Source organism: Myxine glutinosa, unplaced genomic scaffold (genome assembly GCF_964187855.1).
Source record: "Myxine glutinosa unplaced genomic scaffold, kmMyxGlut1.1 SCAFFOLD_2151, whole genome shotgun sequence".
In the NCBI taxonomy this organism is placed as follows: Eukaryota; Metazoa; Chordata; class Myxini; order Myxiniformes; family Myxinidae; genus Myxine; species Myxine glutinosa.
In genome coordinates this window covers 24293-43591 of record NW_027618246.1, presented here as the reverse complement: position 1 = coordinate 43591, position 19299 = coordinate 24293, and the positions used below count along the sequence as shown (strand labels likewise).

Sequence of the window (19299 nt, the reverse complement as noted above, 5' to 3'; positions counted from 1 at the left end):
TCATTTCAGAAGCAATGGTGGATTCCATGACCTGATGATTGGGAGCAGGTTGATTGGTCTGTCGTTGCAAGGATCTGTTTTTGCACATTTTTTGTGTAAAGCGGTGATGTTTGCTGATTTCCAAGCTGATGGCAGATGACCTTGACTAAAAGAAAGGGTGAAGAGAACAGAGAGAGGGTGAGATAGAGCGGCAAAGCAGGATTTTATGACCCATGGGCTGATGCCGTATGGTCCAGTTGCAGAATCAGAGTCGAGGTTTGACAAAAACTTCTCCACCTTGTCAGGAGAGAAGGACACAGAGTCCAGGAGCAGTTGGGTTCGACTGGGTAAGGTGGGTACAGAGAGAGACGGGTTTGGGACACAATATTTTGAGGCAGACACAGAGTTTAGGCATTCAGCTTTGTCACGTGCGGTGTCAGCTGTGTAGCCATTTGAGGTGAGGGAGGTGATGGAAGGGGAACAAATACCAGAAACAGATTTGACCAGAAGCCACCAGGATTTGGAGGAGGGAGACAGGTTTGAGAGTTCAGTCTTGAGATTCGAGAGATGTAGTTTCCTGGCTCTCCTGAGGGTAGACACACACTTGTTCCGAGCTTATTGGAAGGAAATGAGATTGCCTTCCAAGAGGCGAAGGGAAGTGATTTCAGGGTAGTCCGGTCAGGAATCTAATCCAGGTTTGACGGGTCTTTGTACCATCCTGTTGGACTATTGTCGCAAAGACATGTGCCGTGGTATTTTGTTTGAACATGTACAAGCAAGGTTGTATTTTTTTGTTGTTGTCTTTACATTCAAACGATCTTGACTCAACTCTGACATTTTATTCTCCGTTATCTGCCCTGCTGTTGACACTGGGTTCCTCCCAGAGTGTTTTGCCCTGGTCGGTTTCTTGTGATGAATGAAGGATCCTTTGTTGTCACATGCTATCGGGGTTTTGGCATTCCCTCTTTCATTTGTACCGTGCTTTTCCATTGAAAAAAGAAAAACATTTCTTTTTACCTCAACCTGTGTTGGAATGTAATTTTGTTTTTCGCCTGTTGCTAGCTAAGCGTTTCTATGATGCGTGCTGCTGGTTCCATTAGTTTGAATGAAGAGAATTACTTCCTCTATCTCTACTGCTGGTGCGGACAGATGCACCGTTGTTTCCTAACGCTGTGATACAGTACATCACTACATAGAGGATGAATGATTTTAGTTGTTTTATTTTGTTACCATGATAACTTGTGAACCACTGAACGGATTGCCATGAAACTTGGCGTGATTATTGTCTGTAGTACAAAGATTAACTGATTAGATTTTTGGGTTCGACAGGTGAAAGGTCAAAGGTCATGTGCCCTTTGCAATTCATCTTGCGGACCATAACTTGGAGTTAGAAACATGTAATGTTGTCTACCTTTCTCTCTCACACTTTGGCTCATGTAACCTTTAATTGAGGGGGGAGGAGGGAGGTTGAGTGGAGGGGTTAGGAAGCAGTGGGTTGACTTCAGATGCGAGCGGAGGTGAATCCATAGACACATTCACTGCAGATTCTATTTTCTAGTTCTTACTGAGCTTCGTGTGTTTAACGATTTGAACAGAAACAACGCCCACCCCTCCTTTTCACGGCATGCTTTTGTTCCTCATCATATTATACACTATCAAAAAAAAGCAATTGGTTTTTGGGTGCCCTTCGGTAACAACAAAGCACCTGGTGTTTTCACAAGATCTTGTCTGCCAGTGGATTCGACAAGTGAGAGACGTTTTTAATTGTCGCACGTAATTGAACTTGATAACCCATCATCAAAAATGAACTGCTTTTTTGGCCTCGCCAATTTAACGAGTTCAAAGCGGAGATAAACAAAAGAAAACGTATTGTGGCTGTCAGCCAAGTGCTGCCCTCATCTCTGTAATGACGAGTCTTCACTGGGGCAGATGGCCGTGTAATTGTAAAAAGAAGTAACTCGGCATAAAAACCTGTTCTGTTGTGACTTGCCCGTTGCATTTCTGAGGATGCCCTGTAATGAACAACGATTCAATAAGAGGGCCTTGTTCTCTTTATCCTTCATCCTCAATTTGTAGTGACAGCTGTGCTGACATTTCCCTTGTTGCTGTTTCTATTGTTGTTGGTGTTGTAGTTCTTATTGCTTGTTTTGGTCCTGGTGGGGACCGACTGGGATAGGGTTGCAGTGTTGACATGGTACGCAAATGTAAAACTTGTGGTGTCTGTTTACAGGAATGATTTCCACTCAATGTTTCTTCTCCCCTCACCAGGAGGCCTGGATTTTGGTTGGCTGTGGCTGTGTACGCTTTCCCCCTCGGGGTCGGCTCGGCATGGCTCAAGCAGCTCGATTCCCTGCTTAAATCACACTTAACAGTGAGCTCTCAAATTTACATTCTTCTTACCTTTGTGCTTTTCCTCGATGTAGGACATTCACTTTATGGAATTGGCTGGGGTTGTGTGACGTTTAACCCACAGACGATAGTTGGCTGCGCAGAGTTGGCCGCCGTTCTTGCTGGCTATTTGGGTGCACTCGCCGTGGCCAGGTACGTTGTGTTCACATCAAATGCGCTCCACTCATCCTTGGCCTTTAGAACGACGGAGGCCAGGAGCTGCCATGGCAAAAGCACACACACACGTGCACAAGTTGCAAAGACGAATAAATAAATAAATATCTCACAAGGGCAATACTCTTTCATTATCGTCGCTTTGGCTCATTACCTTCATTGAACATTGTCATAGTGGGTTTGCAGAAAACACCTGCCGAGTGCAATCAGCCTTAAAGATCACCTGGCGTGGGGTGGGGGGGGGGGGGGGGAGGTGGGCCTGAAATGACCAACTACAAAGGAAAAGTTGGGTTTGTGCAGTATGAGGGGAAGAGGGAGGGGGATTCCTTGGTGGTAAAAGGTGTAGCTTGGTCATAGCATGTCATTTGTGCACCTGTCTGTTCACAAATTTTGTGGCGTGCGAAGCTATTGGGTAGAATGTTTCTCTTTTAACCTGTACCGCAGGTTGTCGGACAACTTCACCGGCAGGCTAAAGGTCATCATTTTGATTCTACTTTCTGGAGCCACACTTTCGGCCATCTGGTTTACTCTCAGTTGTCTAGGCATGGTCAGTTTCCTGACTTTCTCCACAGGTAACAATTATGGCTCTCACAACAACATTGTCTCAGAAACTGGTCTTTAATGTTGCAATGATTTTATTATGTCATCGTCAGTCATTCATTGACTAGTATGCTGCTTCCTTCCTAATTTTCATTCTGTTGTTTTGTGCATTTTACTATTACGGAAGGAAAAAGGAGAGGTTAACGTGCCAACACGGTAGAGTATAATTTGTTTAAGGATCCGGTGATAGTTCGTCAGTTGAACAGGCACACTCAGGAATAATGTAAAAGCTTGGTAAACGACACTCATATAGGTTTATGCTTTGTCTCATTGACTGGAACCTCATTTCCTATTTGTCATGATCATACAGTCCAAAGCTAAATTCAAATTTACTTCCTGTTGCAAATTTACTTCCTTTTCCTCTATCTTTTCACAACCGCTCCTCTCCACCCCATTCCGACCTGTCTATTTAAGCTATCAAAGGCTGTGGGTTGCTGGTCTTACTGCATTAAAAAAAACAAAAAACTTAATTTACTTATTTTTGCTGTGTGCAAAGAGTAAGGTCCGGTTGCATAAAGCATCCTGAAGGAAAAATTTGAGGATTTCTTTAAATTTTCCCTTAGGGACATCCTTAAGTTTGGGATGGTAGCGTATGCGAATATTCTTACGTTATTCCTTAACCTTAAAGTTAATGGAGCCCCCTCCCCTCCCCCCACCTGCCCCCACCCGTCATCGGCTTCCCTCCACCAATTAGAAGCAAGCTTTCATAAGCAAGCTTGTTATATATATATACACATATATATATATATATATAAAACACTCTCACTTCCGTTGAACTTGGGGACGACTAAGAAGAAGACCTTTGTTGGTCGAAAGCTTGTCGAAAATTAAAGATCGACGTCCTGAAGCTACGTCCGCGTCTGATTGAATCTCCCGATTATTTATTTAATGCAAATGAGACGCCCTGCTCGTACTGTGGAGTTTCTACTATTTCACACAGTTGTATATGTATATGTATATATGTATATATGTATGTATATATATATGTATGTATATGTATATATGTATGTATGTGTCGGTCGAAGACCTCAAGGGAAGGAAGAAGAAGAAGAATCAGAGCAACAATGTTTAATGGGATCGATTACAAACACACAGTGTGGAGCAAGGCTCGAGAATGCACCGCCTAACACGCAGCGGGCAATTTCTCAAGGCACTCGCTGAAAAATAAGTAAAAAGGCATTTCATTTATAGCAAAATATCAGACAAGAATCTGCGCTAAAGACATAGCAAACCCTGGGCCATAAAGACCCACCTTCCCTTGTCCCTTCTTGAAGAAGGCCAAACTTAGACAATCAGATGTAAGCATGGGATAGGCTGAGCCCTTTTGGCTCTTTATCTAAACATATCAGACCCGAGCGCAGGCCGAAGAAAATATTCTCATACACTAGGCTAAATGGTAGATGAATGATTGGATACACGTGCTGAATACAATAACAATCAAGGATATGTAATGTCTATATTTCTCCCGAGGTTGGTTACATCCTTGATTTAGGAGACATACTAGAAACTACAAAGATATATAATTAATTATTCCCTTTGTGAAGAAGGCGTTTGGCGACATGTTTTCCCTGTACGTGGGTCGCGAGCATATTATCTACTGTTTGGCACATACATTCAAGGACTTGTTTACTGGGCTAAGGATCCACCCTGCACGTCGAGCCTCGAAACCACATTTTGTCCACTCACCTCTGCCTGCAGCTGAGTTCAAATCAGTTTTCAGAAGCACGATATATAATTTCAGATGTTTATGATCAATTGAGTCATGGGGTTTAAACCCCAATGGCTGACAGTTCCTTCCTTTGTCTTTACAAGACAACTCCTTGGAAAGACACCGTATACCCCAGTGGTCAGCATCCCAATTAGTCACATGCCAGGCGCGACACAGCGTCACGCATGCTCAAGAAAGATATCGGCCCTAACTGGCCGTCTAACATTCAACGCATGAATTGTTAGCCATAATTCGCGACGACGGCGCCTGGTTAAGAGATTGCTGCCGCCCGGCCAGATTCCGAATCCACCCTCGTCACGGCGTAGGTGCGACCCAGTTGCCAGCCAGATTTAAGGCCCTCCTTATGCAGGCGTGGTCCTCGCGAATTAGGGCAAACAATCGACGTCCAATGCCATCAAGCTTTGTACATGTGATTGCTGGGTGGTGTAAGTGGTGGTGAGGGTGGTTCTTCCGGATACATGTTTGCCATCCGCTCCTTACTGCTGGCATAATAGCAATAACCTTTAAAAGAACCTACACTTTCTAAATCACAGGTATAATCATCCCAACTAAAATCATCATTATCAGAATCCCAAGCATCAATAGGTTCATCGTTTTCCCCACATACTCCTTCCTTTTCTGCCAACAACATATCCAAAGCCACTTGATTCTGCATCACCATCGTTCGCATATGCACTAATTCGTTTTCCAATTCGTTCCATTACTAATGCGAGACTATCTATTAGCCAATCATTCATAATACATAAGAGGCGTTAGCCAGTACACGCAAGGGGTTTTCCACACAAGTATCACAGTCATCACAAACATCAATACAGGCATCAGCCAGTTCCCACAAGGGATTTTTCAACACAAGTATCACAGTCATCACAAAAATCAATACAAAATTCTGAAGCGCCGGTCACATCTGCCTTGTTGAAGGACCCATTCAGGTCGACGGCTTCTATGGTCAAGATCATGGTCTTCCGACGGCGGTTTCTTCATTGTCCATCCTGGAAAATACTTTCTTACACACACCATGATCAAATTCCTAGCCCCCCGTCCCACCAATTGGCATTTAGTTACCTTATCTCTCAGATGGTTGGCTTATTCATAGCCGCATTTCCTGTGTCGTGTCTGGAAATTCGAATGCCATATTTACTTTCACCAATTTCCGAAAATACCTTCCTTTTAATCATCTTCCCTACATCTAATAATACATGATTTACCAACCATTTCCCCCCCAGTGCAAGCCAACCCCTTGTATCACCTTCTTATCACGAAACAACAGTCCATAACTAACCACTTTCCTTTATTTCCTGCCTTTTCCATTAACTTTTTATAACCCCTTTCCTCCACTTTCTCATCAATTCCTGCAGTCACCTGTCATTGACAAATAATCCATCTGATTCGACTTTCCACTCCAATCATCTTTGCACTTTCCATGACCTTCTTCACACTTCCTTTTAAACCTTTTCTTCAGATACAACCCACATGAGTTATGAATACAATTTCCCCTTTCAGGCACGTGTCTAGCCACTCACAAAGTGTCCATAAGACAACGTCATCATATTTCACACCTCAGCTCTCGAGACCACCCAGGGGTCCCTTGAGAGATGCATCCTAATGTTAATCAGCTCTCGAGAGCTCAATTTTGAACAGGGGTAAAACCAGCAATACTCAATTCTGCCGAGCAAGAGGCCAGAGCAGTATCACTCCCTCTTCCCTCTGCCCACCATAACTGGCAGACAGACAATGGCGAGCCATAAGCCCCAAAATGACATTGCACGAACCCTTTCAATATCTGTCTAAACCTACTGCCATTTAACGACGCTTCCCAGATGACGGCTCCCATACACTATTCTGTCTGTGAATTGTTGCATCCCACAGATGCCACGGTTATTTGAACAAATTCATTTTCCTAATCCACCCTTTCAATTTTCATTTCAATTTAAAGTCAATCCAATGTCCTCTAATACCTCTCTTAGCATCCCATGCACCTGTTGCAGACACCTGTTTTAGCCTCTGGCCCCAGATAACTCTCTGCCGGTAGACCTTAATGGTTTGGTCGCCATATGCATATGTCTCCGTGTCCGCCCATGCCCTCATGTCCCCAGTGCTGGCAAAGCAGTATATTAAACTAAGTGTGATTGCCACCCCTAACAGGCGGTGGTGCAGCATCCTCGATCTGTGGTGGTGCGTTTGAGGTGTCTGTGTTTGTGGGTATGGCCAACTTACAATGTGTGGCATGTACCCAGGACGACTTGCCCTCACAAAACACCGCTGTTGGTGTGATCAGAAGAACTTGGTATGGCCCCGTCCACCTTGGTTCGAGCGCAGTCTTACGGGTGAAATGCTTCACCAGCACGTAATCTCCTGCCTCGAAGGTGTGGATAGGCTTGCTTGCTGGCTCCGGCAGGGCCTCCCGAACGCGTTCATGTATGCTGCGCGCCACATGGGATAGACCTATGCAAAACTTTAGAAGCATGTCATCCATGATAGGTAATTCAAGGGCTGCCATATCCACTGGCGCCGATACCGGCAAACTCATGGGCCGACCCATTAATATCTCGTGCGGAGAGAGACCAGTGGTGCGCCCTGGAGTGGAGCGCACGCTCATTAACGCTAGCGGAAGGGCCTCCGGCCACTTGAGGCCTGTCTCGTCGCAAATCTTTGCCAACTTACCTTTCAGTGTGCCATTCGTTCGTTCTACAAGTCCCGCCGATTGCGGGCAGTAAACACAGTGGAACGACTGTATCACTCCCAAGGCCTTTAACACGGCTTTAATGACGTCACCTGTGAAGTGCCCGCCCTGATCGGATGACACTTTCTGCGGGACACCGAATCGACATATAAAGTGCCGCAAAAGGCACTTGGCCACCGTTATAGCGTCAGCCCTGACGCATGGGTAGGCCTCCACCCACTTGGTGAACATGTCCACCACTACCAGTACATGCTTAAAGGACATACAAGGCGGTAAATTGAAAAAATCGAACTGGATATGACAGAACGGCCCGACGGGAGCCGGGTGACCCACGTTGTGGCGGCGTCTGGGGGGTGCCCCCCTATTATGCCGTTGACATATAGCGCACGAGCGACAGACCATGGTAACCGCAGCCGAAAGGCCTGGTGCTGCCCAGGTGGAAGTGACCTGCCTCATCACCCCCCTATGGCACACATGGCCATTTTGATGCGCCATGCGTGCCAACCATGGCAATAAAGCTCGCGGTGCCACGGGTTTGTCATTAATCGTCCACATTTGTCCTGCGGGGCGCTGAGCTCCCAATTTAATCCAATCTTGATGTTCTACGTTTGAGGCCGCGGCTTGTAATTGTATTACATCGAACTCTGTAGGTGCGGATGTCGGAACGTCTGTCTGGGCAGTCGCTTTAGCGCCCTGTTTGCGCGTAACTACTGGCATATTATATCCAACCTGTTGGTTTGCCGCTTGTGCTGCTGCTTCGTCGGCTCGGGCGTTTCCACGGGCCACAGCGTCGTCTGTACGCTGGTGACCTCGGCATTTAACTACAGCTATTTCACGTGGAAGCATAATACTATGAAGCAGATTACGCACTAAGTCCCCATTTTTAATGAGTGCTCCCGCTGAAGTGAGGAACCCTCTCATTTTCCATATGGCCCCTTTGTCGTGGACCACTCCGTGTGCGTATGCCGAGTCTGTATAAATTGTCACTGCTTTTTCCTCGCTTACTTCGCACGCTCTCGTGAGTGCGTACAGTTCAGCTTGTTGTGCTGACCAGGTGGGCGGGAGGCGGCCGCTTTCGACCGTCTCCGTATCCGAGCATACTGCGTACCCAGATAACAGGGATCCGTCCCAAGCCCGTTTGGCTGAACCATCGACGTAATAGGTGTGATCGGCTTCCTGTAGCGGAGTGTCCTGTAAGTCAGGCCTTACTGTTGATATTAACTGCACCACGTCCGTACAAACGTGCGGGATTCCCTCCTCCTTTGTTGGCAAAAGTGTCGCTGGGTTAAGAACGGTACACCGCATCACCGTCACGTTGGGTGCCATAATTAATGCCGTTTCGTATTGCATCAGTCGAGTGGCTGTGAAGTGCTGTGTGTTTCGCTGTTGTAGTAGTGTATGGACGCAATGCGGTACCTGTAAAAGGACAGCATGTCCCATTACTATGTCGGCCGTCCGCTCAACTGCGTATCGGGCAGCCGCCACGGCTTGTAAACACGGCGGAAAGCCTTGTTCTACCGCATCAAGCTTTTTGCTGAAATAGGCTACCGGACGTTCCCTATCTCCATGAGTCTGAGTTAACACGGATTGTGCGAATCCCCCTACTGCATGGGTGAAAAGTGTGAAGGCCTTTTTATAGTCGGGAAGGCCCAAGGTTGGGGCCGTTATCAGGGCTCGTTTGAGTCCTTCGTAGCAGCGTATTCGATTGTCCGTCCAGTTCACCATCCGTGGCTGGTCGTTTTTCGTCGCCTCATACAGAGGTTTTGCTAGTAACGCATAGTCAATTATCCATGTACGACAGTATCCTGCCATTCCCAAAAATCGCAACGAACACACTAACACTTCACTGTTATCCTTCACTTCACTTCAAAATTTCATTGTTATCCTATCAATACCTGGACATTTTTTTCCCCTTCCTTCCTAGATACGCGAATTTCACACCAGTATAAACCCACTGGAAAAATTATCTGAAAAATAACTAGCCTCCCAAAGCCATTTCCCTGCAAGAGCGGAGGTTAGCCTTGCGGTCCACATGACAATCTTCTTCATTTTGCTCTATCACCTCCCTTTGAGCAATAATTTAATTGATGTGATTCCCACATACCTGGTGGAGTTCTGTTCACCTCGTCTGCAGAGCCGTGATCCAATCTTCACCAGCCCCCAATCACCTTCTCGATTGGGGTCATTCTGCATGTAGCAATCTAACACAACGTTTTTAAACGAAATACACAACTTTACATTCATTGTTCCCCCCCCCCCCCAGTAGATACCGCGGACACCGCTTTGGTCTGCACCTGCAACTCCATCACGCCTGCAACTCCCTCAAAATCAGTGTTCAGAGACATGACTCCATGGACAGCCAGAAAGCCAGACAAATACGGACACACACACACAGAGATAGACACAGGTGGGTTATCGCCTGCATTCTGTACAAATTCCATGTTCCTGTCTATAAGTTGGCCCATCAAGTGTAACCCCTTTCACAAAACCTTTTCTGAGGGTCAAATGTGACAGACAGACAGACCGGCAAATAGGCAGGGGCAAATCCCGAGGCCCCAGACTGCATCACCACACACATACCCCGCATCACATAGGAGTATCAACATTTGTCATAGGAGTATCAGCTTGAAATATACACCCGCTCTGATCCTCCAGAGCTGAGGAAACCAGTCGACCTGAGCCGGTCAGCAAATGCCATATGTCTTCGTCCCAAATCGAGGGCAAATTTTCACAATGGCAAACAATTAATATATTGTCCACATTCATCTTGGTCACCCCAACCCATTCTGGCTCTCCCCAAGAGCTCTGTGTCCGGACAGACAGACAGATAAACAGACCGGGTGAAACCATAACCATCCATCCTTCCGATTGGACTCACGTCAGCATCACATGTCATTCTTGCCTTCATTCAACGCATTCTGCCATCCCAAGTCGGCCAAATACAAGCCCCGGCCATGCCGTTGAATAAACACCCAGTCGGTTGACAGCCTATCATTTTTGACTTTCACTCCCATTCTCCCTTGCTACATTTGGAGAGCCGTTAATGTGGGGATGTAATTGAACACTTGTTTTAAAGCCCTGTCTACACATGCTCTCCATAACATACTCATTATTCCCTGCCAATTTTACTCATCCGGATTGCCCAATGCCTGTAGGCAATTTGGGGAACCCCTTGTCAATCCATGACACACTTCAATGACTCACACAATAAACACAAATACACGCTGCAATGACAGATCATTCATTCCCTTGTACACAAATACCATGTGACTGACCCTTTATTCTCCAAAAATCACATAAACATTTTCTATTTCCACATATAAGAAATAACCAATATCTCCCTTGAGATACAAAACAAAAACGCTTCCAACTCTAGCATCCCAAAGTCTTCCTTGGAAGCATGCTCGACAATGCAGCATCGCTTCCACTCAGCACACAACATACCTGTGCTCACTCCAACACATCCAGTGCGTAGCTTAACTTAAAATACTCATCGTCCTACCTTTCTTGGGCTAGTCCCTCCTGGTAGTCCTAAGATCGGGTCGCCCCCCGATCCCTAACCTTAAACGCAGTTCTCACGCCGGAGTAACTTAACACCTATTATCTATCACCCACATATGGGTCTACCTGCTTCCCACGCAGGAAGCTTACCTGAGGGATATCCCTCCTTATCTCGGGCGCCCTGTATAATCGATTCGTTACCCACTGCTGCTCTGGTTTAAACTAAATATGGTTCGGAATGCAAGCCAGGTAGTGCAGCCGACAGAGGTCCACACGTCCAAAGTAAGGCAGGAGGCTTCAATTTCGATGTGCAAAAATGCTTACCCAAATTTGATGCCGGCAGGCCTCCTCCCCGACCTGGAACGTGAGGGTCCACCTCGTCTGCACACTTGGATGATCCCACTCCTGACACCAAAATTGTCGGTCGAAGACCTCAAGGGAAGGAAGAAGAAGAAGAATCAGAGCAACAATGTTTAATGGGATCGATTACAAACACACAGTGTGGAGCAAGGCTCGAGAATGCACCGCCTAACACGCAGCGGGCAATTTCTCAAGGCACTCGCTGAAAAATAAGTAAAAAGGCATTTCATTTATAGCAAAATATCAGACAAGAATCTGCGCTAAAGACATAGCAAACCCTGGGCCATAAAGACCCACCTTCCCTCGTCCCTTCTTGAAGAAGGCCAAACTTAGACAATCAGATGTAAGCATGGGATAGGCTGAGCCCTTTTGGCTCTTTATCTAAACATATCAGACCCGAGCGCAGGCCGAAGAAAATATTCTCATACACTAGGCTAAATGGTAGATGAATGATTGGATACACGTGCTGAATACAATAACAATCAAGGATATGTAATGTCTATATTTCTCCCGAGGTTGGTTACATCCTTGATTTAGGAGACATACTAGAAACTACAAAGATATATAATTAATTATTCCCTTTGTGAAGAAGGCGTTTGGCGACATGTTTTCCCTGTACGTGGGTCGCGAGCATATTATCTACTGTTTGGCACATACATTCAAGGACTTGTTTACTGGGCTAAGGATCCACCCTGCACGTCGAGCCTCGAAACCACATTTTGTCCACTCACCTCTGCCTGCAGCTGAGTTCAAATCAGTTTTCAGAAGCACGATATATAATTTCAGATGTTTATGATCAATTGAGTCATGGGGTTTAAACCCCAATGGCTGACATATGTATATGTATATATATATGTATGTATATGTATATATATATATATATATGTATGTATATGTATGTATATATATATATGTATGTATATGTATGTATATGTATATATATATATATGTATGTATATGTATATATGTATGTATATGTATATATATATATGTATGTATATGTATGTATATGTATATATATATATATGTATGTATATGTATATATGTATGTATATGTATATATGTATGTATATGTATATATATATATGTATGTATATGTATATATATATATATGTATGTATATGTATATATATATATATGTATGTATATGTATATATATATATATGTATGTATATGTATATATATATATGTATGTATATGTATATATATATATGTATGTATATGTATATATATATATGTATGTATATGTATGTATGTATATGTATGTATATGTATGTATGTATATGTATATATATGTATGTATGTATATGTATATATATATATGTATGTATATGTATATATATATATGTATGTATATGTATATATATATGTATGTATATGTATATATATATGTATGTATATGTATATATATATGTATGTATATGTATATATATATGTATGTATATGTATATGTATATGTATGTATATGTATATATATATGTATGTATATGTATATATATATGTATGTATATGTATATATATATGTATGTATATGTATATATATATATGTATGTATATGTATATGTATGTATATGTATGTATATATATATGTATGTATATGTATATGTATGTATATGTATATGTATAACAGGGAGGAGGGAGGGGAGGGGGAGGGGGGGATAGGGGGAAGGGGGAAAGGGAGGGGAGAAGGGGAAGGGGTAGGGGGAAGGGTGGGGGAGGATGGACGGGGGAGAGGGAAGGGGAGGGCCAGTCAACAATGACATTGCAGTTCTCATGGTCAGAGAGCAGCACAACAATCGCGACATCGTCCTGCATCTTCGAAAGAGCACGAAGCAGATTTTGGAGACTCGCCGATCCTGTGACCCACGCCCTCCAGTACCGGCGTTGCCGGCGAGGGAAGGGAGACCCGCACATTCCCAACCCATACATTCGCCCTCTCGACTCAAGCTCGTATTCGATTCGTATTCGAAATCGAAAGGGGAAAGGGGAAATCCTTCGTATTCGAATTCGTAAACACGAAATATGAATTAAAATTTAATTCATATCGCACAAAATCGACACAAAACACGATCGCATAAAGGTGAAAAAACGCAATGGCTTTTCGCCCTGAATTACGTGCAAACGTGTGACGTGTGACGGGATGGAACATCACGTGATCGCTCTGAGCGAATCAGCGAGCTGCTCGCACTGGCTGAGATTAGCGGGTACTTCGCTGAAATGCGCCGAGGTAAATATGAATAAAAAAATATGGATCTCGTCAAATATTGTCTCGGCCATGTTCGTCCCAGGCTCAATGGCCATGTCTCTGCCAAATATCAAGCACGTGAGCCTCTCGGTTTCGGAGTCTATCGGTAACATTACGCACACACACACACACACACACACACACACACACACACACACACACACACACACACACAGTGTTTTATATATATAGATGTGTGTGTGTATATATATATATTGTTACGGGTCGCGGACAAGATGTTACTTTGGGCCGAGCGGATGGTCAACCGCGACCGTTACAGGATCCCCGATTGGCCCGACTCCCCCAACGTTGACCAGATCGCGCCACAGATATTCAATTTGGAAACCTCTAAAGCGACCGAAAGAGAAGGAAGAGAGAAGAAGACAGAGTACGGAGGAATAACAGGATTTATTATACACACAAGCAAAAAGAAAGCAGTCACGTTTATTTACAACACATAAGCCGCAGGTGACACAGTGCAAATACTAGCTTACCTACAGTCTTAATTAACCCAGGACAGAACAAACAAAAGACAGACTCACGCGGGGAATGACAGGAATGGCAGGAGGTGGATGGCTGGAGGTGAACGCTTGGTGGAGCCAACGCGGAGCTTGGTGGAGCTTTGGTGGAGGTGAACGCTTGGTGGAGGTGAACGCTTGGTGGAGCCAACGTGGAGCTTGGTGGAGGTGAACGCTTGGTGGAGCCAACGCGGAGCTTGGTGGAGGTGAACGCTTGGTGGAGCCAACGCGGAGCTTGGTGGAGCCTTGGTGGAGGTGAACGCTTGGTGGAGGTGAACGCTTGGTGGAGCCAACGCGGAGCTTGGTGGAGCTTTGGTGGAGGTGAACACTTGGTGGAGGTGAACGCTGCTGGTGGGGGGTTGGTGTGACGGGTTCTCTCTCCTTCCCTCACAAGCTTCAGGACTCTTTCTCTCTCTTTCTTAGTCCCACCCAGTCCAACAACTTCCTCTCTTGCTTAGTCCAACTCAAGGCCTTCCTGTCTTCTGATCTCCTCCCTCCTCGACTCCCTCCGGGGGCCTCTGCCTCGGGTTATATAAGCCCCACCCTTGACCCTTTGCGAACCTCCCCAAAACGTTCTCTCTCCGCCCTCTAAAGCCAACCCCTCGTTCTGGGTTGGTCGGCAAGGGCTGGTTCACTCCTCCCCTCTATGACGAGGTGGGGACCCGCCTTTCTTCCCCAACCCTGCCTCGTGGTCAATGGCGGATGAAGGGAAAACCGCCCAAAATGCAGTTGGCAATTGGAAGGGAGGTAATTGGCAATGGCACTCGAGGCCTGGCAAAGACGAAAGGGGAAATGGAAGTTTTGGGAGTGGGAATGAAGGGAATCTATCTCTTTCACTGGTGCAATGGAGTATTTCTATTAATGGGAGACACAGCCTTACCCTAAAACACAGAATAAGATATAACTATCGAACAGGGGTATTCTATCATTGGCTGACGTGTATGCTTGTGGACTAATTATGGGACGCCCTTTGACCTTTACACAGCTCCGGAGGCAGGGGGCGCAGAATAACAATAATAATAATAACTATCTATAATTCCAGTAATCTCTGTGTGTGTGTTTGTCTGTGTGTATGTCTGTGTGTCTGTGACCGCTGTTTCTCGACAACCACGGGTCCGATATACTTTAACCTTGCCAGGTATATTGCTGGGGATCTGAGGATGTGCCTTTTCAAGGTTTCATATTAATCGGAGAAGTAGTTACCGAGCTATGTCCAAAAAACGATTCAACCAATCAGAGAGCAGCGAGCTATCACGTGTGCCGAACGTGCCGACAGACTCTGCCTCGGACGGCACATTTGAGAGCGTATTCATTTATTTCACGTTGGCAAACTATGTTGGCGTTAAACTATGTTTTAAAACTAATTAAAACTAATTTGCGATTCATCGTAACTGCGATATGCGACCTTCCGGACAGTCAAATGAGGACGTCACTTCCGGACTTACGGATAGTCATAGTGACGACGTACTGATGCTGAACGTGGCGAGCAGACGCTGCCTCGGACGGCACATTTGAGAGCGTATTCATTTATTTGACGTTGCAATCTGTGTTGATTGTTGTAAGGTACGATCGATTGTAGTACACGTTTATAATAACTCTGCCGATACAGGCCCGATTAACTGCAGCGCCATCCGAGCTGCGGCGTCGGGACGATACATTCATTGTACGGTCACATCACGCACTTACGGACACGCCCATGGGCCCATGGGCACGCCCATGCATGCATGGGCGAAGACATTTTTTTTTTGGCAAGGAACGGGCACCCACGTACGGGCACGTCCTAGTAATAATAAAGCACACAATCAAAAAAAAATACAGTCCTCATATCCGCAACAATATATATATATATGTATATATATATATGTATATATATGTATATGAAGGAACTGCACTCCAACGCGAGTCGAAAGAATTGACGTGACCAAAGACGGAATTCGTCCGAGTTGCTTTATTGAAACAAAACAGCTCAGGTATTCTGACAAGCCCGTTTATCGGGCAGCAATATATATACACATTTATGTCGGGAAGTTTGCCCGGCAAAAGCTATACCGGGCATGCCCGGGTGTCAAGGGCGAGCCTTGGAAAGGCGAGTCTGGACCTGCCCGGGCGTGTTTGGCTGCGGCCTGGCAAGTCGAGGCTGGGCGTGCCCGGGCGCTCTGGGCGAGCCCTGGAAAGGCGATAGCGGGCATGCCCGGACGCTCTGGGCGAGCCCTGGAAAGGCGATAGCGGGCATGCCCGGACGCTCTGGGCGAGCCCTGAAAAGGCGATAGCGGGCATGCCCGGACGCTCTGGGCGAGCCCTGGAAAGGCGAGAGCGGGCATGCCCGGGAAAGACGAGACCGGGCGTGCCCGGGAGGTTCGGGCGTGCCCGGGAACAGTGAGTCCGGGCGTGCCCGGGAACAGTGAGTCCGGGCATGTTCTGGCCGGTGCAAGGCGATTGTGTGCATCCAGCGGTAACCGCTACGTGTGTGTGTGTGTGTGTGTGTGTGTGTGTGTGTGTGTGTGTGTGTGTGTGTGTGTGTGTGTGTGTGTGTGTGTGTGTGTGTGTGTGTGTGTGTGTGTGTGTGTGTGTGTGTGTGTGTGTGTGTGTGTGTGTGTGTGTGTGTGTGTATATGTATATTGCATGGGACACCTCTGCCACACCTGGTGAAATCGTCTTGTGATTCCAGTCCTAACTTTCGGGTTCACAATTAAATATCTTAGGGCAACTTGGGATGGCCAGAAGGGGGAATGTATTTCTACTAGCTGGCACCCCCACCCTCTCGGCAGGAGCACCCATGTCGGCCCATCATAGGTGGGCTATGTGCTGTGAGAGTCTTAGAAATGCACTTCATAATTTTTTTATCACAAGCGGTTGATGTGAGGAAAGCATGTGATGTGATGAGCCACACCACCTAGTTGGACCATAAGTTGCTTATGCGGATAGAGTGATAACAATAGACATGAATAACGATGCTGGGAAAAACGGTCACACCCAATTGGTTAGTGCCGCGATCAATCGATGACTGAATATTGGCGACATTGCTGCAGCCACACAAGCTCTATTTATTATAGTAGATATATTTATTTATATATATATGTTGCTTTGTTATTTATATATATATATGTTTGAGAAGAACCAGGGATTCCCCCTCGTAACTTGCTGGGCCTGAGGCTACTGAACACAAATACCTTTGTACCACGACAGGTTGCGAGCCAACCACAAACACCAACTGGTCTACCACACGGTTTCAGGGTTCTCTGTCTGACCACCGTTTACCTGTGCCACGAGACTTTCCAATCTGAGGGGACGTGCCCTTCGCTATGCACCCATCTTATCTTAATTGGATATTAATTATGGTGGATGAGCTTTACCACTGATGCATGCCAGTCTGAATGAGCCAATTTTTTGGGGAATTATAACCTCCCAGGCTAACCGAAGTGCAAACAGCGCTGGATCAATGGAGGAAATGATGGCCACAGACAGATTGGAAAGGAACGTCAACAAGGTTTACAAAGGTTTATGATTTACAAACGGGGACAATTTATGCAAAAAGAAAGAGGGGAGGGAACTCAAGGAATTTAATGTTCAGGGAGCGCAAAGGTGCACGCAAAGTGAACAATGGAGAGTGCAGTGATATTTTCAAAGAAAAGGAAATGGATGAGATGCAGACTAAATCCTATACCTTACCTCCTGGCTATACACAATACAGGGTACCCATCAAACCATCCGCGGAGGGAGAAAAGAACAGAATATAGAGAAAGTACGAGGGTCAACGGCCTCTTGCTTACCAGACAAAATCAGTCGTGCTTCCACGACTCAAACGGTAAAGGAGGGGATAAAAAGGGAGTAATACTTGCGGTGTCTAGGTTGTGTGACCGCAGAGTGCAGGGTGTTGTGTGTGTCATGCGTGCAAATACGAGTGGTGCAAGAGAATCTGCAAAGGTGCATTATCAGTGGTGGCCACTCCAAAGTCGGTGCACGCAAAGTGAACAATGGAGAGTGCAGTGATATTTTCAAAGAAAAGGAAATGGATGAGATGCAGACTAAATCCTATACCTTACCTCCTGGCTATACACAATACAGGGTACCCATCAAACCATCCACCAATTGTTGATGCCTTCTTTATTGATGGTGAGTCTGTGTTCAAGGGAGAATGATAAAGTAAAAATAGCTGAGAAAAGAATGCATGATATAAATAACCTATTGTTTAAGAGCCTAAAAGATACATGTAAGCTTGGCTTCGGCCCTAACATGTGCCTGACAATGCACTCGCTCTGTCCATCCCAATGCTTCTACTCCCAGCTTTACCCCACCAACGCCAATGCCACCACTGGAGTGTCAATCGCTGCTTGCCAAGCACCACAGGACAAGCACCGACCCTGAGCCAATGCAGGACCAAAGCCAAGAACCAACGCGCAGAGAGCAAGCTTTCACCTGCTGCACTTTTATAATCCCTCAGCAAGGGCAGGGCCTAAAAGTGGATCTACAATCCTCTTGGTGAATTCCGGGATGCCAAATGGCGCATCCGTGCGAAGCCCTGCCCTCGCCAGACCTTCGCAGCCAAATTCCTCCATATGGTCCTTCAGTCGTGCCACAGGACAGAGCTCTGCGATTAACATTGGTGGAGGCAAACGACGTGTTCTTGGCGTGAGGTGAACACCGGGAGCACATAGTTGTTTGTAAGGACAGACGACAATTAGCGCTTGTATAAATGTCCATAGAACACCAATGGCCAATTAGCGCCTGTCTGCTCTGAGGGGTAACAAAGTCCGGCGAATGAAGGCGCTCGCACCGCTTCCAGCGATCCCTTCTCCATGCTGTATTGGTGTCTGTGTTTGGTGGATGAGGAGAGAATGGTGGCAGAATGTGGGTAGGTCATGTGTGGTTGAAGCAAATGTTGTGGTGGTGGAGTGGTGAGGTTTTTTGGGTCGGTTGGTAATGAATGGTGTGTGCAATGTCTTAATGCAATTGACATTAACGTGTGAATAAAACCCAAAGTGTAAATAAAAATGTGTATTAATTTTTGGTAAATGTTGTGTACTTATGGGTTTATGTAAAAAAAGAAAAGAGGATTATGGGGGGAATAAGGGAAAGTGGCTGTTGGGTTGTTTGGTTCTGGCATGCGATTTGAACCAGCTTTTGG

General features: G+C 45.8%; 1 protein-coding gene across 5 annotated transcripts in view; it reads left to right on the top strand.

Annotated features, from left to right (window-relative positions):
- The window catches only part of SLC49A4 (solute carrier family 49 member 4), a 63515-nt gene that overhangs the window by 29512 nt on the left and 14704 nt on the right, over positions 1-19299 (top strand). For 4 of the 5 annotated variants that reach the window (XM_078769345.1, XM_068126394.2, XM_078769343.1 and 1 more), the window contains exons 6-8: positions 2248-2350; positions 2453-2520; positions 2986-3113. In XM_078769345.1, the coding sequence (XP_078625471.1) occupies positions 2248-2350; positions 2453-2520; positions 2986-3113 (299 nt within the window). Of the gene's footprint in view, positions 1-2247; positions 2351-2452; positions 2521-2985; positions 3114-18458; positions 19158-19299 lie in introns of those variants that run through there. The other variant, XM_068126396.2, reaches the window with a different exon arrangement.